Source organism: Erythrolamprus reginae, chromosome 7, assembly GCF_031021105.1.
Source record: "Erythrolamprus reginae isolate rEryReg1 chromosome 7, rEryReg1.hap1, whole genome shotgun sequence".
NCBI classification, from domain to species: Eukaryota; Metazoa; Chordata; class Lepidosauria; order Squamata; family Dipsadidae; genus Erythrolamprus; species Erythrolamprus reginae.
In genome coordinates this window covers 7286353-7313188 of record NC_091956.1, presented here as the reverse complement: position 1 = coordinate 7313188, position 26836 = coordinate 7286353, and the positions used below count along the sequence as shown (strand labels likewise).

Sequence of the window (26836 nt, the reverse complement as noted above, 5' to 3'; positions counted from 1 at the left end):
GACAAGAAAGTTTGTTAAAATGGAGCAAAGTTCACTTAATTGTGCCTTGGAAATTTTTTGTGACTCAACTGTGATTGCATGTTTAAGGACTATTCCTTATTATTCAAATCTGCAAAGGAACCAGCGGATTTCCTAGAGTGATGGGATCAGCCAAATCTAGTGCGAGGCAGCTGGGGTGAATAATTCAAGAATTCTGCAAGCGTCGGTCTAAAAATATATCCCGGCATCAGAAATAGATACGCTGCATTTGGAGAAGGCTGAATAAGTACAACAGAAATGTGGAAAATTCCAGGAAGTCATGGCTATATTCAAGAAAGATGCCTGGAAAAATGACTAGTGTAGAAAAATTATTTCTAACCGCTACGAGGTTGCTTATGTATATTTTTTGCGGGGTAGTGGGTAGTGGGGGGAAACTTGACAGAATAGATTAACAATTGATTGCAGACCCTCCTGACCCTTGATCGGATTTAAATCGAGCTGCCCATCCTTATTTTTATTTTATTTATTTATTTATTTTGTCCAATACACAATGAGGGTTTTAGTGGGTATATATCTATATACACATAGTAAAATACATGATGAAGGTTATAGAGGAGATACTCATAGTAAAATATATCTAAGAAATAATAGAAAAGAAGATAAAGTAATAGAACATATCAATGAAAGAATAGAAGAAGAGATATAGGAATAGAAGAAAGGTGTAGGAGATATAGGAGAGCAATAGGACAGGGGACGGAAGGCACTCTAGTGCACTTGTACTCGCCCCTTACTGACCTCTTAGGAATCTGGATAGGTCAACCGTGGATAATCTAAGGGTAAAGTGTTGGGGGTTTGGGGATGACACTATGGAGTCCGGTAATGAGTTCCACGCTTCGACAACTTGGTTACTTGAAGTCATATTTTTTACAGTCAAGTTTGGAGCGGTTAATATTAAGTTTAAATCTGTTGTGTGCTCTTGTGTTGTTGTGGTTGAAGCTGAAGTAGTCGCTGACAGGCAGGACGTTGCAGCATATGATCTTGTGGGCAATACTTAGATCTTGTTTAAGGCGTCTTAGTTCTAGGCTTTCTAGGCCCAGGATTGAAAGTCTAGTCTCATAGGGTATTCTGTTTCGAGTGGAGGAGTGAAGGGCTCTTCTGGTGAAGTATCTTTGGACATTTTCAAGGGTGTTAATGTCTGAGATGCGATATGGGTTCCAAACAGATGAGCTGTATTCGAGGATGGGTCTGGCAAAAGTTTTGTAAACTCTGGTAAGTACTGTGAGATTGCCAGAGCAGAAGCTACGTAGGATTAGGTTTACAACTCTTGAAGCCTCCTTGGCTATATTGTTGCAGTGGGCTTGCTATGATAAATGCAAGAAAATGATGAACCAATAAGTAATGCTTCATAATCTCGCTGCTGGTAGTTGTACCTCCTGTCATACTGGCAAGATAAATTGTAGCTATCCGTATTCTCTCGTCTTTACACGGATTAAAGACACAAGAATTCTTGTTTGGCTCTGCGTCTGATCATGCTTGCCAGAGGAGGAAAGAAAAAAAAACAACCACGAACATACGGTGTTGCAAAAATAGGAACGGCTCTGAGTTATAGGAGAGGGTTTTCTCCACGTTTCATGAATGTCAAAGGACATTAGAATAGAATTAGAGAGGTGGTGTGGGTGGAATTTTATTTATTAGGAATTACTAACCAGACCTATAAGAAAGAAATTCTATATCTAGTTATACATATTTTAACTGCGGCTAGGATAATATATGCGCAAAACTGGAAAGGGGAGGATATCCCCAAAGAAGAAGAAGTTATTACAAAAATATTAGATTGCGCTGAAATGGATATGATGACAAGACGCTTAAATGATCAAGAAGATACGGAATTTTATGAAACATGGGACAAAGTTTATATATGGATAAATAAGAAGAAACAATAGAAGGTTAAGATAAATAAATAAACAAATGAGTGAATTGTTTCGGCAGAGACAAGATTTATGTGTTATAATAGAATTAGCTAAATTATGTTTGTTTTAGAAGTATATTAGAACTAGTTTATGTATGAAGAATTATTCTGAGAAGAATTTTGAATTTATATTAGAATTAGTTTAAATATGAAAAATTATAATGAGAAGTTTAACAAATTATTTCTTAACATTTACAATAATGAATTGTATTTAAATATGTATTCCTTTTTTCTGTATTCAAATTTATACTTTTGAGATAAGCGGGGAAAATACAACCCCACTTTTATGTTAAATGTATGTGTGTCTGTTTGTCTATTTTATGAAAATCAATAAAAATTTATTTAAAAAAAAAGAATAGAATTAGAGAAAAGAATAGAATAGGATAGGAATAGCCACGAATAGAATGGAATGGAACAGAAAGTAAATAAATAGAAAAGAAATGAGTAGAATAGCAATAGAATAGAATAGAATAGAAATAAATAAAGTAGAATAGAATTAGAATTACGTAGAAAGAACAGAACAGAAAGTAAATACCGGTAAATAGAATAGAAATGAGTAGAATAGCTATAGAATAGAATGAATAGAGTAGAATAGAATTAGAAAGAATAGAACAGAACAGAAAGTAAATAAATAGAATAGAAATGAGTAGAATAGAATAGAATCAGAAATGATTAATGTAGAATAGAATTAGAAAAAATAGAATAGATTAGAACAGTGATTTTCAACCTTTTTTGAGCCGTGGCACATTTTTTACATTTACGAAACCCTGGGGCACATGGGGGGGGGGGGACTAAACAAAAGTTTGGACAAAAAAGTTATCTTCCTCCCTTTCACTCTATTTCTCTCTCCCTTTCTCTTCCTTCCTTCCTATTTCTTTCTCTCTCCATCCCTCTTTCTTTCTCTTCCTTCCCTTCTCTCTTTTTTGCTCTCTTTCTCTCTCCCTCCCTACCTCCCTCTATGTCTTTCTCTCTCTCTTGTTCTCTCTCTCTCTTGATCTCTTACTTTCTTTCTCTTGTTCTCTTTCTCTCTCTCTTGTTCTCTCTCTCTCTCTTGCTTTCTTTCTCTCTGAGCTTCGCGGCACACCTGACCATGTCTCACGGCACACTGGTTGAAAAACACTGGATTAGAATAGAAATGAATAGAACAGAAAGTAAATAAATAGAATAGAAATGAGTAGAATAGCAATAGAATAGAAAGGAACAATGTAGAATAGAATTAGAATTAGAAAGAATAGAATAGATTAGAACAGAAAGTAAATAAGTAGAATAGAAATACAAATGAGTAGCATAGCAATAGAATAGAAAGGAACAATGTAGAATAGAATTAGAATTAGAAAAAACAATAGATTAGAATAGAAAGAGAAATAAATAGAAAAGAATTAGAGAGTATAGAACAGACATAAAAATGAGTAGAACAGAACAGAACAGAATAACAGAGTTGGAAGGGACCTTGGAGATCGTCTAGTCCAGTGATTTTCAACCTTTTTTGAGCCGCGGCACATTTTTTACATTTACGAAACCCTGGGGCACATTGAGCGGGGGGGGGGGGGCTAAAAAAAGTTTGGACAAAAAAATTCTTTCTCTCTCTTCCTCCCCTTTGCTCTATTTCTCCCTCCCTCCCTCCCTCTTTCTCTCCCTTCCTTCCTCTTTCTCTCTCTCCATCCCTCTTTCTTTCTCTTCCTTTCTCTCTTTTTTGCTCTCTTTCTCTCCCTCCCTACGTCCCTCTGTCTCTCTCTCTCCCCTTCCCTCCCTCTCTTTCTCTCTCTCTCTCTTGCTTTCTTTCTCTTGCTTGCTTTCTCTCTCTTTCTCTCTTTCTTTCTCTTGTTCTCTTTCTCTCTCTTGCTTTCTTTCTCTCTTTTGCTTTCTTTCTCTCTGAGCTTCGCGGCACACCTGATCATGTCTCACGGCATGGTTGAAAAACACTGCCTAGAGTGCTTTTTCAAAAGGCAACTTGGACTTCATTTTTCCTTGAAGATGCTTCGCTCCTCATCCAAGAAGCTTCTTCAGTTCTGACTCAATGGTGGAGGATGGAAGGATTGCAGTCATCTGGTTGTTTGCACTCTAAGAGTCGTTGAGGCCACTCGGAGGTTTATCTGTGCCCTCCGGGCCCCCTGAATAGTTCAGATTAGTGTGGAACCTTCTTGGAACTGCTGAAAGGACTGTGGTATAAACAGGATATAGATGGTGGCGTTTCCTTCCCCTTCGTTGACAGAGGGTGTAATCAGGAATTTTGCTTCTGCGCCCATGCAGGTAGCAAAATCATGCACGGAGACACAGGTGCACCCGTGTTCTGGTGAGTTTTTTTGCTTTAGTGCATGCAACATGGGTACACCTGCATCTCCGTGTGCGATTTTGCTACCTACCTGGGCGCAGAAGCATAATTCTGCTCCAACTCACAGTACCTCCAGAGCCGCGAATGTGAGCCCAATTAAGCGTTTTGGCTAGCAGCCCACTCATGGCTGTAATGTAGATCTGTGATTTTCAACATTTTTTGAGCCACGGCACATTTTTTACATTTGCAAAATCCTGGGACACACCACCAACCAAAATGACACAAAATGACACTCTAATACAGTGTTTCCCAACCTTGGCAACTTGAAGATATTTGGACTTCAACTCCCAGAATTCCCCAGCCAGCATTCGCTGGCTGGGGAATTCTGTGAGTTGAAGTCCAAATATCTTCAAGTTGCCAAGGTTGGGAAACACTGCTCTAATAGATAACATTGTGATGCATTGTATATCACCCTCTGTGGGGGCCTCTTATAAAAAGAAAAAGGTCAAATATCTATATACACCATCAGGATAGACATAACTAGCTGAGCCTGAGACTTCATCTAGCGGTGGCAACATTTACCTCCAGTCCTGACCAGGATTAGAAATCAGAGTAGCAGCTTCAACTACTTGCCGCAGCTACACAATGACAAGTGCATGGCAGCCCGGGGACCTTCCTGAGTGTGGATGAGAAGCGGCCTGCTATTGGTTCATCACCAGTGGTTGGGATGAATCCTAGAAAGTGATTGGTCAGTGAGCGTTCCCTATGCCTCCACTCTTCCTGTTGCTGATAGCTGGAGGGATTGTGAGGGGAATGTTTATGTTTGGATGGAGGCAGCTGGCTGTAGTTTGGGGACCCATGTTTAATTTTCCCACGGCACACCTGACCATGTCTCACGGCACACTAGGGTGCCGCGGCACACTGGTTGAAAAACATTGGTCTAGTCCAACCCCCAACTTAAGCAGAAGACCGCTGCGGAACCTTTTTTTGGGGGGTGCCAAAAGGGCACGCACACGAGCCTCACTGAAGCCACCAAACGTGTAGGCCATTTTTCACCCTCTCCACAGAGGCTTTCCTGAAGCCTGGGGAGGGCAAAAAATGGCCCAACAGGCCTACCGGAATTTCCTTTCCAAACTTCTGGTAGGCCCGTTGGGTCCGTTTTTCCCCCTCCACTGGCTCCGGAAGCTTTCCTGAAGCCTGGGGAGGGCAAAAGCATTCACCTTTTCTAACCTTCTGATAAACAAAGTCCATGGGATAAAACAGATTCACTTAACAACAACAGAGGGAGATTATGATCCCGCTATATAGAGCGCTGGTGAGACCACATTTGGAATACTGTGTCCAGTTCTGGAGACCTCACCTACAAAAAGATATTGACAAAATTGAACGGGTCCAAAGACGGGCTACAAGAATGGTGGAAGGTCTTAAGCATAAAACGTATCAGGAAAGACTTCATGAACTCAATCTGTATAATCTGGAGGACAGAAGGAAAAGGGGGGACATGATCGAAACATTTAAATATGTTAAAGGGTTAAATAAGGTCCAGGATGGAAGTGTTTTTAATAGGAAAGCGAACACAAGAACAAGGGGGCACAATCTGAGGTTAGTTGGGGGAAAGATCAAAAGCAACATGAGAAAATATTATTTTACTGAAAGAGTAGTAGATGCTTGGAACAAACTTCCAGCAGATGTGGTTGGTAAATCCACAGTAACTGAATTGAAACATGCCTGGGATAAACATATATTCATTGTAAGATACAATGTAGAAAATAGTATAAGGGCAGACTAGATGGACCATGAAGTCTTTTTCTGCCGTCAGTCTTCTATGTTTCTATGAATCGGTGAAGTTAGTGATACTAACGTAATATCTGTGGTAAGAAATGTCATAAAACGGGGCCAAACTCACTTAAGAAATGTCTCGCCTCAACGACAGAAATGTGGGGCCGAGTTGTGGTCGTAAGCCAAGGACTGCCTACCGGTGCTGCATTTTTTCACATGTTATAAATTACATGAAGCCAACACCTTTATTTGGCCAGCTCAGGACCATAAAAGATAATGGAAGCAGAGTTTGGAGAAGTTGAAAGGCTGGGTGGCATTTTATGAGCTTGGCCTGCAGTCATAAAAAACATTTTTCCCTTCTGCGGAGTTCGTTTTATATGGGGAATAGTTTCACATTGGGAGATGAAGCCTTTTCCCTCTTTTTGCAGATAATATTTCTTTTCAATACCGGAGGTGGGTTCCCCCTGGTTCGGACCGGTTGCATAGAACCGATAGTAAGTAACATGGTGGCCTGGGTCGTTGGAACCGGCAGAGACTCAGGCCTGCCACCAGGCCTATACAATTTATGTATGGTATGTTTGTAGGTATGTCTGCTTAAAAATGGATTTTTTAAACTATTTTAAATTTTAAATTGTAAATTATTAGATTTGTCAGGAACTGTTTTTATTGTGCTGTGAGCCGCCCCGAGTCTACAGAGAGGGGCGGCATACAAATCTAATAAATAAATAAATAAATAAACACCCAGCCAGTTCCAGCCTACGGTCCGCCGTCTTGTTTTTTGCTTCTGTGCAGCTTTTTTAATAGTAATAATAATAATAATAATAATAATAATAATAATAATAATAATTGATTAGATTTGTATGCCGCCCCTCTCCGAAGACTTGGAGTGGTTCACAACAGTGATAAACAACGTGATAAATCCAATACTTAAAAACATCTAAAAACCCATATCATTAAAACTATACAACTCAGTCATACCATACATAAACTATATTAGCCTGGGGATACCTCAATTCCCCCATGCCTGGCGACATAGGTGGGTCTTCAGTAACTTACGAAAGGCAAGGAGGGTGGGGGGGGAATTATTGACCCCCTCTGAGAGGGTTCGCAACTTGGGTGTCCTCCTCGATCCACAGCTCACATTAGGGAACCATCTTTCAGCTGTGGCGAGGGGGGCGTTTGCCCAGGTTCGCCTGGTGCACCAGTTGCGGCCCTATTTGGAAAGGGACTCACTGCTCACAGTCGCTCATACCCTCATCACCTCAAGGTTTGACAACTGCAACGCTCTCTACATGGGGCTACCTTTGAAAAGTGTTCGGAAACTTCAGGTCGTGCAGAATGCGGCTGCGAGAGCTATCGTGGGGTTTCCCAGATTCGCCCACGTTTCTCCAACACTCCGTGGCTTGCACTGGCTGCCGATCAGTTTCCGGTCACAATTCAAAGTGTTGGTAATGATCTTTAAAGCCCTACATGGCATCGGACCAGAATACCTCCAGAACCGCCTTCTACCGCACGAATCCCAGTGGCCAATAAGGTCCCACAGAGTTGGCCTTCTCCGGGTCCCGTCAACTAAACAATGTTGTTTGGCGGGCCCCATGGGAAGAGCCTTCTCTGTGGTGGCCCTGGCCCTCTGGAATCAACTCCCCCCAGAGATTAGAACTGCCCCCACCCTCTTTGTCTTTCGCAAATTACTTAAGACCCACCTGTATCGCCAGGCATGGGGGAACTGAGACACCTCCCCCAGGCTTTTATATTTCATGTTTGGTATGTATGTGTTGTATGGTTTTAATTGCTGGGGTTTTATATTTTTTTAATATTAGATTTGTTTCATTGTAATATTGTTTTATTATTGTTGTGAGCCGCCCCGAGTCTTGGGAGAGGGGCGGCATACAAATCTAATAAATTATTATTATTATTATTATTATTATTAATCTCTGGGGGGAGTTGATTCCAGAGAGCTAGGGCCTCCACAGAGAAGGCTCTTCTCCTAGGTCCTACCAGCTGACATTGTTTAGTCGACGGGACCTGGAGAAGGCTGGCTCTGTGGGACCTTATCGGCCGCTGGGATTTGTGCGGCAGAAGACGGTTCTGGAGGTATTCGTGTCCGATGCCATGTGGGGCTTTATAGGTCATTACCAACACTTGGAATTGTGACCGGAAACTAATCGGCAGCCAGTGCAGGCCATACTGTCAGTATTGGGTTCCTACCTGGACGGGAGGGCAGGACGTCATTCCGATAGCAAAAATGTAGCTGCATGGGCAACTCTGGGTGACCGGTGGGTGGGCACATATGGCCAAGTGAGATTTTATTTCTGTGCATGCGCTGGAAGCATGTGCGCAGATGGTGCGCAGGCACATGAGATTTCAGTGATTTTTTTGCACGCATGCGCAGAAACAAAATCCACTGGATTCTAAGGTACGGTTGTTGGACATCAGCTGAAAATGCGACACTTTCAGTGCTGGCCGCATGTTTAATTGTCTTATGGCCTTCCATCACAAATGGGTGGGAAAAATTCCACAAATACGTCTAATTCCTACCTTTCCTTTATTGCATTCTTTCCAGAATTATCATTTGGATTATGATAGTTAAAACATCAAAGGAATGAATGTGTGCAAATGGGATAGAGAGAGGAGACAGAGAGTGAGAGAGGAAAGAAAGAGGGAGAGAGAGAAAGAGATTGAGAGAGAAGGAAGAGAGAGAGAGAAAAGTGGGAGGGGGAGAGAGATATACAGTGATACCTTGTCTTACAAACTTAATTGGTTCCGGGACGAGGTTCTTAAGGTGAAAAGTTTGTAAGACGAAACAATGTTTCCCATAGGAATCAATGAAAAAGCGATTAATGTGTGCAAGCCCAAAATTCACCCCTTTTGCCAGCCGAAGCGCCCGTTTTTGTGCTGCTGGGATTCCCCTGAGGCTCCCCTCCATGGGAAACCCCACCTCCAGACTTCAGTGTTTTTGTGATGCTGCAGGGGAATCCCAGTAGGAGAATCCCAGCATCGCAAAAACGGGTGCTTTGCTGGCAACGGAAGTCCGGAGGTGGGGTTTCCCAGCGAAGGGAGCATCAGTGAAATTGCAGCATCGCAAAAACACCGAAGTCCTCAAAACCCCACCTCCGGACCTCTGTGTTTTTGCGATGCTGCGATTTCACTGAGGCTCCCCTCGCTGGGAAACCCCACCTCCGGACCTCCGTTGCCAGCAAAGCACCTGTTTTTGTGCTTCATGGCATCGGACCAGAATATCTCCGGGACCGTCTTCTGTCGCACGAATCCCAGCGACCAGTTAGGTCCCACAGAGTTGGCCTTCTCCGGGTCCCGTCGACTAAACAATGTCATCTGGCGGGACCTAGGGGAAGACCCTTCTCTGTGGTGGCCCCAACCCTCTGGAACCAGCCCCCCCCCCCGGAGATTAGGATTGCCCTCTCGCCTTTCGTAAACTCCTTAAAACCCACTGCCATCAGGCATGGGGGAATTGAGACATCTCCCTCTGGCTTATATAGTTTATGCATGGTATGTTTGGGTATATGTTTTGCTTTTTAAATAAGGGGTTTTTAGTTATTTTTAAATATTAGATTTATTGTACATTGTTTCATTATTGTTGTGAGCCGCCCCGAGTCTACGGAGAGGGGCAGCATACAAATCTAATAAATAATAATAATAATAATAATAATAACAACAACACCAACACCAACAACAACAACACCTAGTCCCTTTTCCTGCTTCAGGGATCTGTTTTGATATGGGCAGTTTGAAAAAACCTGCTTTCTAGTGCTCGTGAAGTAAATGCAAAGGAAGAGGAAAGATAAATATAATTTCTGAACGCCTCGTGACAGAAAAAAAACTCTAATCGCAGAGACTGGTTGTTCTGGTCCCACCTGCCAACAGGTTAAGACACGGGAAAGAAAAACGCAAGAGAAGCAGAGAGAGAAAACAGCAGCCAAACCAGGATATCCTGAATAGGAGAGAGAGAGGCCAGGACTTTCGACTTTAAAACTCTCTTTAAAACTTTATTTATTTATTCATATGTCCAATACACAATACATATGGAAGAGAATAGACATGAAGTAATATATATATAAAGATAATATGTAAAAATAGAGGAGAAGATATATGAAAGGAAGAAAAGATATATGATATATGAGATAAAGGAAAGACAATTGGACAGGGGACGAAAGGCACACTAGTGCACTTATGTACGCCCAGCAACAATGTAAAATTCCTAAAGATATCTGCTTAATGCACCAAAAATAACTCCAGGTCACTGAGATGACACAGACTTCAGAGGAAAATCAGAACTGCAGAAAAAAACAATTGCTGCCAACCTGCCTTCCATTGAGGACCGGTATATTGCACGAGTCAAAAAGAGGGCGGTGAAAGTATCGACTGACCCCTCGCATCCTGGACTCAAACTGCTTCAACTCCTACCCTCAAAACGTCGCTGCAGAGCACTGCACACCACGACAACGAGACACAAGAACAGTTTCCCCCCCGAATGCCATCACTCTGCTAAATAAATAATTCTCTCAACGCTGTCAAACTATTTACTAAGTTTGCACTTCTATTACTACTATTTTTTTCTCATCATTCCTATGACCCATTTCCTCCCACTTAGGACTATATGACTGTAACTTGTTGCTCGTATCTTTAAGATTTTTTATTAATATTGATTGTTTCCTGATTGCTTATTTGACCCCTATGATCATTAAGTGTTGTACCACATGATTCTTGACAAGTGTATATTTTCTTTTATGTACACTGAGAGCATGTGCACCAAAGACAAATTCCTTGTGTGTCCCAGCACACTTGGCCAAGAATAGAATTCTTTATTGGCCAAGTGTGATTGGACACACAAGACATTTGGTATAATAAGGAATTTTGAACTGAGTTAGCTGCATGATGGGACTGAAAAAAAATCAATTGTAGTTGTAGACTGCATTAAGTGTTTAACTATCAGTAAGTCTTGACGAATATATCTTTTGTTTTACGTACTCTGAAAGCATATGCACCAAAGACAAATTCCTGGTCCAATCACACTTGGCCAATAAAGAATTCTATTCTATTCTATATTCTGTTCCATTCTATTCTGAGATGCTTTTCTTTCCATTTCACACCATCAAAGGGGCTAACCTACAAAGGGGCTAACCTAGGAACATTAGCCGCTTCAACTCACTTTAAATCTCCTTCTATCTCTCCTTTCACCATGACTAGTGATGGGTGAACCGAACTCGCACAATTCGGGTCCGTACTGAATTTTGTGGTGTTCGGTATGCCGAACAAGAACCTGAAATTTTTTGAAACTTCGGGCAAAGTTCGGGGTCGCGTTCGGCGTTCAGAGCTTTGATGTCACCAGCAGGTTGCTAAGGACGCCAAGGTGATCACTTCCTGGATTCCATGGAATCCAGGAAGTGATCACCTTGGCGTCCTTTGCAACCTGCCGGTGACGTCAAAGCTCCGCCCCTGGAATATCTTCGTGGGAGGGATTCCCCAGCTCCTTCAGAGGGAGGACTTCACGTTAAAATAAACATTGTTATTTTTACAAAAAAGGACGCTGCAGCGGTGCTGCAAGCAAAGGGCGGTCTTTTCATGTAAAAATAAACATGTTTATTTTTACGTGAAAGGACCGCCCTTTGCTTGCAGCACCGCTGCGGCATCCTTTTTCTTAAAAATAAAAATAAATAAAAATTAAAAATCCGTAAAATTAAAAAATGATGGGATTCCGGGGGCGGGGCTCTGACGTCACGCAGCGTTCGGAGTTCGAGTTCGGTTCAGGTCTGGCCGAATTTTGTGTAAAGTTCGTCCAAACTTGCCGAACCCGAACACTGTTGGGTTCGCCCATCACTGTTCATGACCAGAAACTTCTCTGGTTCCGAGTTTGTTCCTTCTCTTCTCTCCAGGACTCCACGGAGAAAGATCTTGCAGCAATCGTCAGGGCGAGACCATTATTATTTTGCTGATCGCATTCCCCGCCTTCCCAGAAGACAGATCTTGATAGCACGGTGTCGCTTGAGGTCAACAGGACAGGAAAGATTAATATAATCTCCTTCCTAATCAGATTGAGCTGGTCCACAGGTACAATAGTACAGATCAGTGATTGGCTTCCTTTCCAGAAGGGCTAGAGTCTGGAAATATTTCATACATTTCTGGTTTAAAGTTTCTGGCTCCTCTGGTTTTTAGAAACCTTTTCCATCCATCCATCCATCCATCCACCCATCCACCTACCCACCCACGAGGGTTGCCCAGAAAGTAATGCACCACATTTTTTTACCTGTGCCATAGGTTTGCCATCACTGTTTTAGAGTTATGTTTGTCAAATTTTAGAAACATAGAAGACTGACGGCAGAAAAAGACCTCATGGTCCATCTAGTCTGCTCTTATACTACCCTGTTTCCCCGAAAATAATCACCCCCGAAAGTAAGACATGGGAGGGGTTTCGTAGAATTGCCTAATATAAGGCACCCCCTGAAAGTAAGACGTAAGAGACATTTCGTTTCGCAGCATTCCCAAACAGAACATATATAACACTGCTGTCCATAAATTGCATCCCAAAACACTGCATCAATCAGATTTAAAACACATCCAAAACGCAGCCAACATGCAGCTGCGTGTTTGGATGGGTTTTTGCTGCAGCAGGATACAGGATACAATTCATTGGAAAAAAATAAGACATTCCCTGAAAATAAGACGTAGCACATCTTTGACGTAGCACATCTTATTTTCTGGGAAACAGGGTAGAAGCTTGTCTCAATATCCTAGATTTGGAAACAAACCTAGAAAGCTTAGAACTAAGATGCCTTAAACATGATCTAAGTATTGCCCACAAGATCATATGCTGCAATGTCCTGCCTGTCGGCGACTACTTCAGCTTCAACCACAACAACACAAGAGCACAAAACAGTATTTTATCTTACAATAGATATATGTTTATCCCAGGCATGTTTAAATTCAGTTACTGTGGATTTACCAACCACGTCTGCTAGAAGTTTGTTTCAAGGATCTACTACTCTTTCAGTAAAATAATATTTTCTCATGTTGCCTTTGATCATTCCCCCAACTAACTTCAGATTGTGTCCCCTTGTTGTTGTGTATACTTTCCTATTAAAAACACTTTCCTCCTGGACCTTATTTAACCCTTTAATATATTTAAATGTTTCGATCATGCCCCCCCCCTTTCCCTTCTGTCCTCCAGACTATACAGATTGAGTTCATGAAGTCTTTCCCGATATGTTTTGTGCTTAAGACCTTCCACCATTCTTGTAGCCCGTCTTTGGACCTGTTCAATTTTATCAGTATCTTTTTGTAGGTGAGGTCTCCGGAACTGAACACAGTATTCCAAATGTGGTCTCACCAGCGCTCTATATAAGGGGATCACAATCTCCCTCTTTTGTGAAATCAGACAAACAAGAGATTCCCCTTTTGTCTCCTGGCATAAACCGAGATCAGAATTTAACCTGCGCTCACCTGTTCTTCAGTCGCAGCTTGACTTCATTCAACCACGATGTTTTGCCAGATGGTGAGTCGGACTTCAGACCCTCCGAACTGGGAGACTGGGCGGTGTTGGTCGCGGAATGTCCTTCTGCTGCCAAGGTATCTCTGTAGGCCCAAAAGCAAAAGGGAAGTTTTGAGACCCCTGCTCATACATCGATCAAGATCAAACATCCCTTTTGAATCAAATACGCTCGTGTAGTTCAAGTACAGTGATTCCTCATCTTACAAACGCCTCGCTATACAAACTTTTCGAGATACAAACCCGGGGTTTAAATTTTTTTGCCTCTTCTTACAAACTATTTTCACCTTACAAACCCACCGCCGCCGCTGGGATGTCCCACCTCCGGAGTTCCATTGCCAGTGAAGCACCCGTTTTTGTGCTGCTGGAATTCCCCTGCTGGGATTCCCCCTCCATGGGAAACCCCACCTCCAGATTTCGGGGTTTTTGTGATGCTGCAGGAGAATCCCAGCAGGGGAATCCAAGCAGTGCCAGTGAAGCACTCGTGTTTGCGATGCTGGGATTCCCCTGCTGGGATTCTCCTGCTGGGATTCCCCTGCAGCATCGCAAAAACACAGAAGTCCGGAGGTGGGGTTTCCCATGAAGGGGAGCCTCAGGAGAATCCCAGCAGTGCAAAAACAGGCGCTTCGGCTGGCAAAAGGGGTGAATTTTGGGCTTGCACGAATTAATTGCTATTCCATTGGGAAACATTGTTTCGTCTTACAAACTTTTCACCTTAAGAACCTCGTCCCGGAACCAATTAAGTTCGTAAGACAAGGTATCACTGTATTTTGCTAATAGAAAGATCTATTTCACAGACAGAAGCCTGGAAAAGCACCAGGCCCAGACTCCTACTTGCTTAAAAGTCTGTGCTGACCAATTGGCCCCCATCTTCACCCAAATCTTCAACAAATCACTAGAGTTGTGCTACGTTCCTTCCTGCTTCAAACGCTCGACTATCATCCCAGTGCCAAAGAAGCCCTCCATCAAGGAACTGAATGACGACAGACCAGTTGCTCTAACATCTGTAGTTATGAAAACCTTTGAAAGGCTAGTGATGTCCCACTTGAAAACCACCACAGATCCACTGTTAGACCCCCTGCAAGAGAGATTGTGATCCCGCTATATAGAGCGCTGGTGAGACCACATTTGGGGTACTGTGTTCGGTTCTGGAGACCTCACCTACAAAAAGATACTGGTCAAATTGAACGGGTCTAAAGACAGGCTACAAAAATGGTGGAAGGTCTTAAGCATAAAACTGATCAGGAAAGACTTAATGAACTCCATCTGTGTAGTCTGGAGAACAGAAGGAAAAGGGGGGACATGATCGAAACATTTAAATGTATTAAAGGGTTAAATGAGGTTCAGGAGGGAAGTGTTGAATTGCCCCCGGAATCCAGGAAGTGATCACCTTGGTGTCCTTAGCAACCTGCCGGTATACGTGACATCAAAGCTCCACCCCCAGAATCTCTTCGTGGGATTCCCCAGCTCCTTTTGTGCCAATAAAGAATTCTACTCTATTCTATGATACTAGTGAAAGAGAAACATTAGGACAGGGGACGGAAGGCACGCTGGTGCACTTATGCACGCCCCTTACTGACCTCTTAGGAATCGGGAGAGGTCAACAGTGGATAATCTAAGGGTAAAGCTTTGAGGGTTAGGTGATGATACTACAGAGACCAGTAGTGAGTTCAATGCATCAACTACTCGATTACTAAAGTCGTATTTCCTGCAGTCAAGTTTAGAGCGGTTTACTTTAAGTTTGTATCTGTTGCGTGCTTGTATGCTGTTGTGGTTGAAGCTGAAGTAGTCATTGATAGGTAGGAAGTAGTAGTAGATGATTTTATGGACTATACTTAGGTCATCACCTCGAGGCTCAACTACTGTAACGTTCTCTACATGGGGCTACCTTTGAAAAATGTTCGGAAACTTCAGATCGTGCAGAATGCAGCTGCGAGAGCAATCATGGGCTTCCCCAAATATGCCCATGTTACACCAACACTCTGCAGTCTGCATTGGTTGCTGATCAGTTTCCGATCACAATTCAAAGTGTTGATTATGACCTATAAAGCCCCTCATGGCACCGGACCAGATTACCTCAGGGACCGCCTTCTGCTGCACGAATCCCAGCGACCAGTTAGGTCCCACAGAGTGGATCTTCGCCGGGTCCCGTCAACTAAACAATGTCGCTTGGCGGAACCCAGGGGAAGAGCCTTCTCTGTGGCGGCCCCGGCCCTCTGGAACCAACTCCCCCCAGAGATTAGGATTGCCCCCACCCTCCTTGCCTTTCGTAAGCTACTTAAAACCCACCTCTGCCGTCAGGCATGGGGGAATTGAGATCCTCTTTCCCACTAGGCCTTTACAATTCTTTGCATGGCATGTATGTATGTATGTTTGGTTTTTATATTAATGGGTTTTTTAATCATTTTTAGTATTAGACTACTATTGTACACTGTTTTATTGTTGCTGTTAGCCGCTCCGAGTCTCCGGAGAGGGGCAGCATACAAATCCAATAAATAAATTAGTGGAATATTAATTATTTTACCCACAGAAACATCAACTAAAGAGGGAACTCTTTTAAAGAATCCAACTTTCTTGGAGAAAGAAGAAAACGAATTTGGTTAAGAAAGGAAAATGTTTTAAACTTCTCCTGCTGTCAAGTCTGGATGGAGGTGGTGGTGGTGGGAGAGCATGTTGTATATTTGGTGGGTTGAGAGCTTAAGATAGTTTGGATGGTTGAGATTCCATTACCGTGAAGGACAGCTCTACTCTGGGTATTCGCCAGCCGCTTAGTCCTCCCCCTTGTTGCAAGAATGCTAAGCCCCTGCATTGCTTACCCCCAAAGCCTGACGGGGGACATACAAGAATACTTTCCCCTTCAATTTCAACATCTGAATAATATTCTTGCACTCCGTCCGTCACCTGCTGACCTGGTCCTCTAAATCCCAACCCAACAAAGACTGTTCTTTCTACACCAGCTCAGGAAGCTCAAACTGCCCAAGGAGCTGCTGATAACAGTTCTACAGAGGAATCAATGTCGGTTGGTGGGCCCCAGGGGAAGAGCCTTCTCTGTGGCGGCCCCGACTCTCTGGAACCAACTCCCCCCAGAGATTAGGACTGCCCCTACTCTCCCTGCCTTCCATAAACTCCTTAAAACCCACCTTTGCCGTCAGGCATGGGGGAACTGAAACACCTCCCCCGGGCATGTTTAATTTATACATGGTATGTTTGTGTGTGTGTTTGCTAGTAAATGGGGTTCCTTTTAAATATTTCTAAATGTTTTTAAAGCTATTTGGATTTGTTATGATGTGCCGTATTTTGTTGTGAGCCGCCCCGAGTCTGCGGAGAGGGGCGGCATACAAATCTAAATAATAAATAAATAAATAAATAAATAAATAAATAAATGAATGAATAAATCATTGAGTCTGTCATCTACACCTCTATAACTGTCTGATTTGGTTCTGCAACCCAACAGGACCGACACAGACTTCAGAGGAGAATCAGAACTGCAGAAAAAACAATTACAGTGGTGCCTCTACCTACAAACGCCTCTACTTACAAACTTTTCTAGATAAGAACCGGGTGTTCAAGATTTTTTTTTGCCTCTTCTCAAGAACCTTTTTCCACTTACGACCCTCCGAGCCTCCGAAACTGTAACTGGAAAAGGCAGGGAGAAGCCTCCGTGGGGCCTCCCTAGGAATCTCCTGGGAGGAAACAGGGCCGGAAAAGGCGGGGAGAAGCCTCCGTGGGGCCTCTCTAGGAATTTCAATAGGTAACAATGAAAAGTGATGAAAGCCACCTAACATTGATGATGTTACCTAATCTGGTAATAAAATGTTTGTGAGAAAACTCACCAAGCTTGGAGAACACCAAAGACTTCAGATCGTGCAAACTGCAGCTGCGAGAGCAATCATGGGCTTCCCTAAATATGCCCATGTCACACCAACACTCCGCAGTCTGCATTGGTTGCCGATCAGTTTCTGGTCACAATTCAAAGTGTTGGTTATGACCTATAAAGCCCTTCATGGCACCTGACCAGAATATCTCCGAGACCGCCTTCTGCCGCACAAATCCCTGCAACCGTTTAGGTCCCACAGAGTTGGCCTTCTCCGGGTCCCGTCAACAAAACAATGTCATCTGCCAGGACCCATGGGGAAGAGCCTTCTCTGTGGCGGCCCCGACCCTCTGGAACCAACTCCCTCCAGAGATTCGAATATCCCCCACCCTCCTCGCCTTCCGTAAAATGCTTGCCGCCAGGCATGGGGATAATTACCACCTCCCCCCCTTTTTTAAATGATGTTTTCAGCCTCACTCTATGATGAATTAGGTTGAATATGTATGATTGTATATTTAGGGATTTTAATATGTATTAATGTTTTAAAACTGGTTTAACTTTTACTATTAGATTTGTAATGTATTGTATCACTATTATGTTGTGAGCCGCCCCGAGTCTTCAGAGAGGGGCGGCATACAAATCTAATAAACTATAACTATAACTATAACTATTTTTGGCTTCCAGAGAGCCTCCAGGAGGATGAGGGAGGGCTCCAAGGAAGGCTTTGGAGCCTGAGGAGGGCAAAACACGAGCCTACTGGGCCCATCAGAAGTTGGGAAACAAGCCGTTTCCAGCCTCCAGAGGGTCTCGGCGGTGGGGAACTGTTTTCGTCCTCCCCAGGCACTGAATTATGGGTGTGGGCACTCGAACATGCACCATAGTGCGCGCCCACGCTTTTTCAGCACCCGAGGGAAAAAAGGTTCACCCGTCACTGATTTAGGGTCTTGGAAGAGCCAAGGTGAAGTCAAAGAGTTGGCTGGGACCTGGGAATCTCTAATTCCTCCACTTGAAACAGAATTCCCTACGAAACTAGACTTGTCTTGAAAGCTTAGAACTACGACGCCTTAAACATGATCAAAGTATTGCCCACAAGATCATATGTTGCAATGTCCTGCCTGTCGGCGACTACTTCAGCTTCAACCGCAACAACACAAGAGCACACAACAGATTCAAGCTTAATATTAACCGCTCCAAACTTGACTGTAACAAATACGACTTTAGTAATCGGGTTGTCGAAGCGTGGAACTCATTACTGGACTCTGTAGTATCATCCCCTAACCCAGTGTTCCCTCTAATTTTTTGGGGGGGTGGGTGGAAAAGTATAGTGTCTGAGCGGCAGTCACTTTGGGACTGGGCGGCACAGAAATAATAAATAAATAAATAAACAAACAAACAACAAACAAACAAACAAACAAAAAAACCATCCTGTTTTGCCTCAGAGAATTTCAAAATAAAATCCTGTACTGTGTGTCTATAACAGTGAGCTCATAATAGGGCAACTCTATCAATATCAAAATGCCACTTAAATAGTTGAGCTAGTTTCAAACTAGATTTTGATTTTCTTTCTCTCTTCCTTACTCCCATTCTTTTTCTTTCTCTTTTCCTTCCTCTCTTTTTTCTATCTGTTTCTCTCTCTTCCTCTCTCTCTCCTTCCCTCTCACTCTTTCCCTCTCGGCTTCTGGGCAGGTTTGGAAAACTCTGAGTTGATGATGATTTTTAAGTGAGCGATTGCTCACTGCTCAGCTTAGAGGGAACTATGCCCTAACCCCCAACATTTTACCCTTAGACTATCCACGGTTGACCTCTCCAGATTCCTAAGAGGTCAGTAAGGGGTGTACATAAGCACACTAGAGTGCCTTCCGTCACCTGTCCTATAGTCTCTCCTATATCTCGTATTTCTTCTCTACTATATCCTCTATAACCTTCGTTGTGTATTATTGTGCATTGGACTAACTAACTAACTAACTAACTAACTAACTAACTAACTAACTAAATATTTATTATCTCCATAATGAAAGCATGGGAACTTAGCTTGGACCACAAGAGACTGGCATTATTTTCTGCTGCGCTTTAAAATTGAAAATGAACACCTTTCAGCACGTATAAGCCTAATCTACTTCACAAGGCATTGAGAGGATAGAAAGGGATAATCTCCTATAACCCATGGAGAAAGGCCGAGATGTCCACGTATGAACACACATCCCTGTTTCCCAGCTCCGTGCAGGAGTTTTGCAAGGATTAGTGTGATATAATATTAATGTGAGGCAGGGATCTCTATCCAAAATACTGTGCCAGTCCTTCCAGTGAGGTGTTTTATGACAGGGTTCTCCAACCTTGGCAGCTTTAAGACTTGTGGACTTCAACTCCCAGAATTCCTCAACCAGACATGCTGGAACTTTAACAGTTTTAAGACTTGTGGACTTCAACTCCCAGAATTCCTCAGTCAGACATCAGGAATTCTGGGAGTTGAAGTCCATGAGTCTTAAAAATTACCAAGGTTGGCTATGTAACCTAGAAGCCAAGGATCTCTTCTTGAAGCAGTTCAGCAGGTGTCTACAGAGATTCTCAATCATCCAAGTGAGGGCTCCCCAAACTTGGCAACTTTAAGACTTGTGGACTTCAACTCCCAGAATTCTCCAGTCAACTATGAGTTGGGTTTCTAGAAGTCTGTTTCTGCTTAAAATTAACTTAGCCCAACTTAGAATAGTGAGGTAGCAACTTGAAATTACCGGAAGGGGAATTTTTACTCTATTCGAAATTATTCTGTTTACTTAAAAGACCTGAGGGATCCTGATTTAGTTCTTGAGAAAGTCCTGATGAAGTTCCTGGTGAGCAAGAAGGGGGAAGAGACCTGTTTTTTAATTGTCAAATGCCATTTACCGGTATTTAAGTGCTGTTCTTCTTCTTTTCCCTGACTTAGAAAATTGGCTGGAATGTTGAACAATAGATATTCTTCAAGCCAGGGCTACAAGCAATTAGACCAATGAAAGGAGTAATTAGAAGGTGGGTAATTAAAACTTGCATGCTTAGCAGAAATTTGCTAAAAGAATGCTTTCAAGCAATAACATCAAGAGAACTTCTGGTATCTACCGCATCTACGCTTTTGAAAATCCTAGGAATGTAGAACTCAATTTATTGGGCCAAAGGACCCGGTTTTGCAAAAATCTTACCAAAAACTCTGTAGTTCCAAAACGAATCAAGTACATTTCTGCAGTTGAGTGAGTGTCTTTCTGTGAGATTTGAAGCAGATTTACAGTACAAAATACATATATTTTTAAATGCTTTTTTCGTTTAAAAAATTAATACATTTTAAGATTTTTATTTATTTATTTTATTACTTAGATTTGTATGCCGCCCCTCTCCGAAGATGCCCTAAGCATTGTGCTTGAATGTTATTTTGACATGTTTTCCAAACAAAATTCTTAAGAGAATTTTCCTTTTCCTCCCACTTAGGATTATATGACTGTAACTTGTTGCTTGTATCCTAAGATTTGTATTAATATTGGTTGTTTCTTCTATTGCTTATTTGACCCCTATGACAATCATTAAGTGTTGTGCCTCACGATTCTTGACAAATCTATATTTTCTTTCATGTACGCTGAGAGCATCTGCACCAAGACAAATTCCTTGTGTGTCCAATCACACTTGGCCAATAAAAGAATTCTATTCTATTCTATCCTATCCTATTCTGCATTCTATTCTATTCTATTATGCATTCTATTCTTTCCTATTCTTTTCTATCCTATTCTTTTCTATCCTACTTTTCTATTCTATATTCTATTCTATTCTGCATTCTATTCTATTCTATTATGCATTCTATTCTTTCCTATTCTTTTCTATCCTATTCTTTTCTATCCTACTTTTCTATTCTATATTCTATTCTATTCTGCATTCTATTCTATCCTATTCTTTTCTTTTCTATTCTATATTCTATTCTGCATTCTATTCTGTTCTATTCTATTCTGCATTCTATTCTTTCCTATTCTTTTCTATTCTATATTCTATTCTGCATTCTATTCTGTTCTATTCTATTCTGCATTCTATTCTTTCCTATTCTTTTCTATTCTATATTCTATTCTGCATTCTATTCTATTCTGCATTCTATTCTGTTCTATATTCTATTCTATTCTATTCTGCATTCTCTTCTCTTCTCTTCTGTATTCTATTCTATCCTTTTCTTTTCTATTCTATTCTATATTCTATTCCATTCTGCATTCTATTCTATTCTGCATTCTGCATTCTCCTCTTCTATTCTGTATTCTATTCTATCCTATTCTTTTCTATTCTATTCTATATTCTATTCCATTCTGCATTCTATTCTATTCTATTCTATTCTGCATTCTATTCTGCGAGCATCTGCACCAAGACAAATTCCTTGTGTATACACACTTGGCCAATAAAAGAATTCTATTCTATTCTATTCTACTCTACTCTATACGTGCCTTGAACTCCAGCCAGGAGGTCTTGCGGTCCGTAGGAATTGAGAACTCGCACCTGCTCTTCATCCCACCGCCCTCTCTGCAGACAAAAGTCATGGAAAACTCTAGAAGACTGCAAAGGGGCCATAGAGACACCTGGCCTAGTGCGTTGAAGAAGAGACGTCTGTTTTAGAGAGAGAGAGAAAAAAGGAACACAAGAGAAAGGATGGGGATTTTTTTAAAAAGCCTCAGTTTGCAGTCTTTCATTCTGCCCTATGACTGAATTGGAAGTGAGACAAAGAATAACCAGACAAATAAATAGCATGGATTAAAAAAAAAATTACCTCAGGAAAACATACAAGAGGAAAAAGAGCTGAGAGGTGCTCCATAAATCCCAGTTTCCTCCAATTTAAAAAACTGCCATAAGGTTCTGGGCAGCGGAGACCACGGAGAAAATTAACGGCCAAGGTTACCGCCGATGCAATAAGTGCAGGGATCAATAGTGCTTAGATCCTTGCAGCTGTGGTTTTTTTTTTACTGCTACTTCTGATAATGATCAGATTAAATTCTCCCGCCACATTTCTGAGCAGAGAAAGTTCAGGAATGAATCCATGAAATCCAAATAAACTCAAACAAATGTATTGATTATATAGATTATCCGAGTCTGCGGAGAGGGGCGGCATACAAATCTAATTAATAATAATGATAATGATAATGATAATGATAATAATAATAATAATAATAATAATAATAATAATAATAATAATAAAAAATGTGGATTTACTAACCACATCTACTGGAAGTTTGTTCCAAGGATCTACTACTCTTTCAGTAAAATAATATTTTCTCATGTTGCTTTTGATCTTTCCCCCAACTGACTTCAGATTGTGTCCCCTTGTTCTTGTGTTCACTTTCCTATTAAAAACACTTCCCTCCTGAACCTTATTTAACCCTTTAACATATTTAAATGTTTCGATCATGTCCCCCCTTTTCCTTCTGTCCTCCAGACTATACAGATTGAGTTCATGAAGTCTTTCCTGATACGTTTTATGCTTAAGACCTTCCACCATTCTTGTAGCCCGTCTTTGGACCCGTTCAATTTTGTCAATATCTTTTTGTAGGTGAGGTCTCCAGAACTGAACACAGTATTCCAAATGGGGTCTCACCAGCACTCTGTACAGTGGGATCACAATCTCCCTCTTCCTGCTTGTTATACCTCTAGCTATGCAGCCAAGCATTCTACTTGCTTTTCCTACCACCGAATGTTTTTGAATTTATTTTATTTTATTTTATATTTTATTTTAATTTTAATTTTATTTGTATGCCGCCTCTCTCTGAATTGCTAGTTGGGCAGGAGCTGGAGCAAGAAAAGAAAGCTCACCCCATCACGCAGCGCTCAGGTCTCAAACCCTTCCCCTCAGCCCTCCAGCAGACAAGCTCAGCACCTTTAACTGCTGAGCCATTACACCCCATCGACATGCCGTACATGCCAACAATCTAAACATAAGCAGAAGGATTGGCTTCTCCAGGAAGAATGGCCTAATATATAGGCATTGAATTTGCACATCTCTTATTTTTATTTATTTCGTTCGAAGGATTATTATACCCAGCTACATCTGCTATGCTGAGAATATAAACTATCTACCTACCTCTTTATATAAGGTTGCGGTCATACTGGAAGAGAACGGCTCAAGATGAAAAATGACTATTAATAAAGCCCCCTGAAAAAATTCCTGGGGGCATCCAGATATAATCTCACTATCTGGTTTCTTACTCTTTCTGCATCAATGGCTTGAAATAATTTATATTTGGGCTCTAATGTGGAGAAGGATAGGAGGGAAGACAAGAGCCGAAAGAGAGATGGACTCAGCTACCGCGATGATGAATGTACAGTTGGAAGGATGGCAAGACCAGTGACAGACCAACGTGGAGAACATAGAAGACATCTCTCTGTGTGGTCGCTGAATCAACCATACCTTGAGGACACATAATCAATCGAAACTTCTTTACTATATGAGGAAAGGAAAAGGTAATTGTTGGCATGGTTGCCAAAAGAAAGGAATCTTTATGCATATGTTCTGGGAGTGTGATGAAGTTCAGAAATTTTGGAAGGCAGAATGAAATAAATCAAATGTTAAATATTAAGTGGATAATTACAAAAGAAATGGCGTTATTAGTTAAACAAAGAGAATTAAGAGACTTCAAAGAAATAAAAACTGCAGCACTGGAAAGCGCTCAAGCGGTAGTGGTACTGGGTTGGAAAGAGTCTATAAAATGGACATTACAGAATTGGTACTGATACATGGTGGATCACATTCACTTTGAAATCATGGAAATAAGATTAAACAATTTTGATGAAAACAAATTGGAGAAGCTGATGGTACGATGGAATAAGGTGAAAGATTATATGTTGAGTAGAATTTGTGACGAAAATGCGAAAAATAAACTCCAATCACTCTTTGAGTAGTAAACAAATCTAGAGCTAAGGAAATAAAAGAACATAAACTAGTAAATATTTGAACCCCCCTAATTGGTGGTGGTGGGTATTGTCAGTCGGGTGATGGGCACATGCACTGTGCACTGTTTTATGTTTGTTTTATGTTATATATAAATGTGCAAAACCAATAAAAATATATATTTTTTAAAAAGAAACTTCTTTACCATGGATTACCTCAACTCTTCATCAGAATGAACATAAGAGTCCAAGTAGTCCTCGACGTAGGACTGCAATTGAGCCCAAATTTTCCGTCGCTAAGTGAATGTGGCTCCACATTGCATAGATACTAAGGGAGCCACTCCAGCTGTCAAGTTAGTAACATGGTATTGAAAGAGTGCGAGAACTGGACTTCGATCCACAAAAAATACTCATTCTTACTTTTTTCTAAAAGAGCTCCGATACTTTAGAGCTGACTGAATCCCATGCATGAATAAACACGAAAATGACATCTGTGGAGGGGAAAAAAACCCAACTCATTTTTCCAGCCAGTCCTATAATTATAAAAATCTGGAGCAGAAACAATTGTTAGCTCGCAATGTTTCTGCTGAGACCACATTCTATAAGGAGGCAGGGATCAAGAAAAGACATGCTCATACGCAATACAGGTGTGGGTCTTGTTTTGCGTGGTCAAAATGAAGCCCACAAAGTATTATTTAAATTCAATATTTTTTTGAAATGATATTTCTGTGAAAAATGTGGGAATTGGTGGCAGTTCGACAGAAATTAGCTACAAACAATCAAGAAACGAAAGTTTTAATATGAATATTATTTATTTACAGTAAAGGATAAAAAAAGAATTGCAGTGATACCTCGTCTTACGAACCGCTCATCATACGAACTTTTCTAGATACGAACCCAGGGTTTAAGATTTTTTTGCCTCTTCTTCTATTTTAACCTTACAAACCCAAGCCGCCGCTGCCGCTGGGATGCCCCACTTCCAGACCTCCGTTGCCAGCCGAACGCTCCCCTCGCTGGGAAACCCTAGCTCTGGACTTCCGTTGCCAGCGAAGCGCCCGTTTTTGTGCTGCTGGGATTCTCCTGAGGGTCCCCTCCATGGGAAACCCCATCTCCGGACCTCCGTGTTTTTGCGATGTTCAGGGGAATCCCAGCAGCGCAAAATGGGTGATTCACTGGCAACGGAAGTCCAGAGGTGGGGTTTCCCAGCAAGAGGAGCCTCAGCGAAATCGGAGCATTGCAAAAACACAGAAGTCCGGAGGTGGGGTTTCCCATGGAGGGGAGCCTCAGGGAAATCCCAGCAGCACAAAAACGGGCGCTTCGGCTGGCAAAAGCGGTGAGTTTTGGGCTTGCATGCATTAATTGCTTTTCCATTGATTCCTATGGGAAACATTGTTTCGTCTTACGAACTTTTCACCTTACGAACCTCTTCCCGGAACCAATTAACTTCGTAAGGCAAGGTATCACTGTATTATTATTATTTAATTGTAGTGAACAAAGACATGGCATTAAGGGGTCCTTGGTTCTGTCTGAGTTTGCAGACGTTTCATTACCTAACTAAGTGACATCATCAGAGCTAATTAGGATAATGAAACATCTGCAGGAAAACAAGCTTGCTTAGAAAGCACCAAAGACCCCTCATTTCAATCCTGAGCTACAAATATTTTCCATTTATTCATAATACTGCATTAAGCTTGTATTGGTTTTCTTTTAAAAAAATATTTTTAATTGGTATATAAACTTTAAAAACAAAATAAAAAACACCAAAAAAACCCTACAAAAAGAACAAAAAGTTGTACAAAAAATTATCCTGTCGTAATTATTTTTTTAAATAAACCAGAAGTGACAAACATATTTAATATTTCTTCCTTTTTCCCACAAGAGCAAACTGTCATTCTGCTGCCTTTCACTCATAAGGCGGGACTAGAACTCACCATCTCCTGGTGATTGGCCCAAAGTCACCCAGCCTGCTTTCATGCATAAGGCGGGACTAGAACTCACCATCTCCTGGTGATTGGCCCAAAGTTATCCAGCCTGCTTTCACGCATAAGGCGGGAGTAGAACTCAGTCTCCTGGTGATTGGCCCAAAATTATCCAGCCTGCTTTCACGCATAAGGTGGGACTGGAACTCACCATCTCCTGGTGATTGGCCCATTCTCACCCAGCCATCTTTCATGCCTAAGGCAGGACATGAACTCAGTCTCCTGGTTTCTAGGTGGTAGACTTAATTTTTACACTAATTTAATTAATTTCATTTCATTTATTCAACTTCTATGCTGCCCAATCTATGCGCCCCGAGTCTATGGAGAGGGGCGGCATACAAATCTAATAAATAGAAACATAGGAACATAGAAGACTGACGGCAGAAAAAGACCTCATGGTCCATCTAGTCTGCCCTTATACTTTTTCCTGTATTTTATCTTACAATGGATATATGTTTATCCCAGGCATGTTTAAATTCAGTTACTGTGGATTTACCAACCACGTCTGCTAGAAGTTTGTTCCAAGGATCTACTACTCTTTCAGTGAAATAATATTTTCTCACGTTGCTTTTGATCTTTCTCCCAACTAACTTCAGATTGTGTCCCCTTGTTCTTGTGTTCACTTTCCTATTAAAAACACTTCCCTCCTGAACCTTATTTAACCCTTTAA

General features: G+C 41.6%; 1 protein-coding gene across 4 annotated transcripts in view; it reads right to left on the bottom strand.

Annotated features, from left to right (window-relative positions):
• SHROOM3 (shroom family member 3) overlaps positions 1–26836 on the bottom strand; it is a 200128-nt gene that overhangs the window by 25535 nt on the left and 147757 nt on the right. For all 4 annotated transcript variants that reach the window (XM_070756912.1, XM_070756913.1, XM_070756915.1 and 1 more), the window contains one exon: positions 13455–13586. In XM_070756912.1, coding sequence (XP_070613013.1) covers positions 13455–13586 — 132 coding nt within the window. The remainder of the gene's footprint in view (positions 1–13454; positions 13587–26836) is intronic.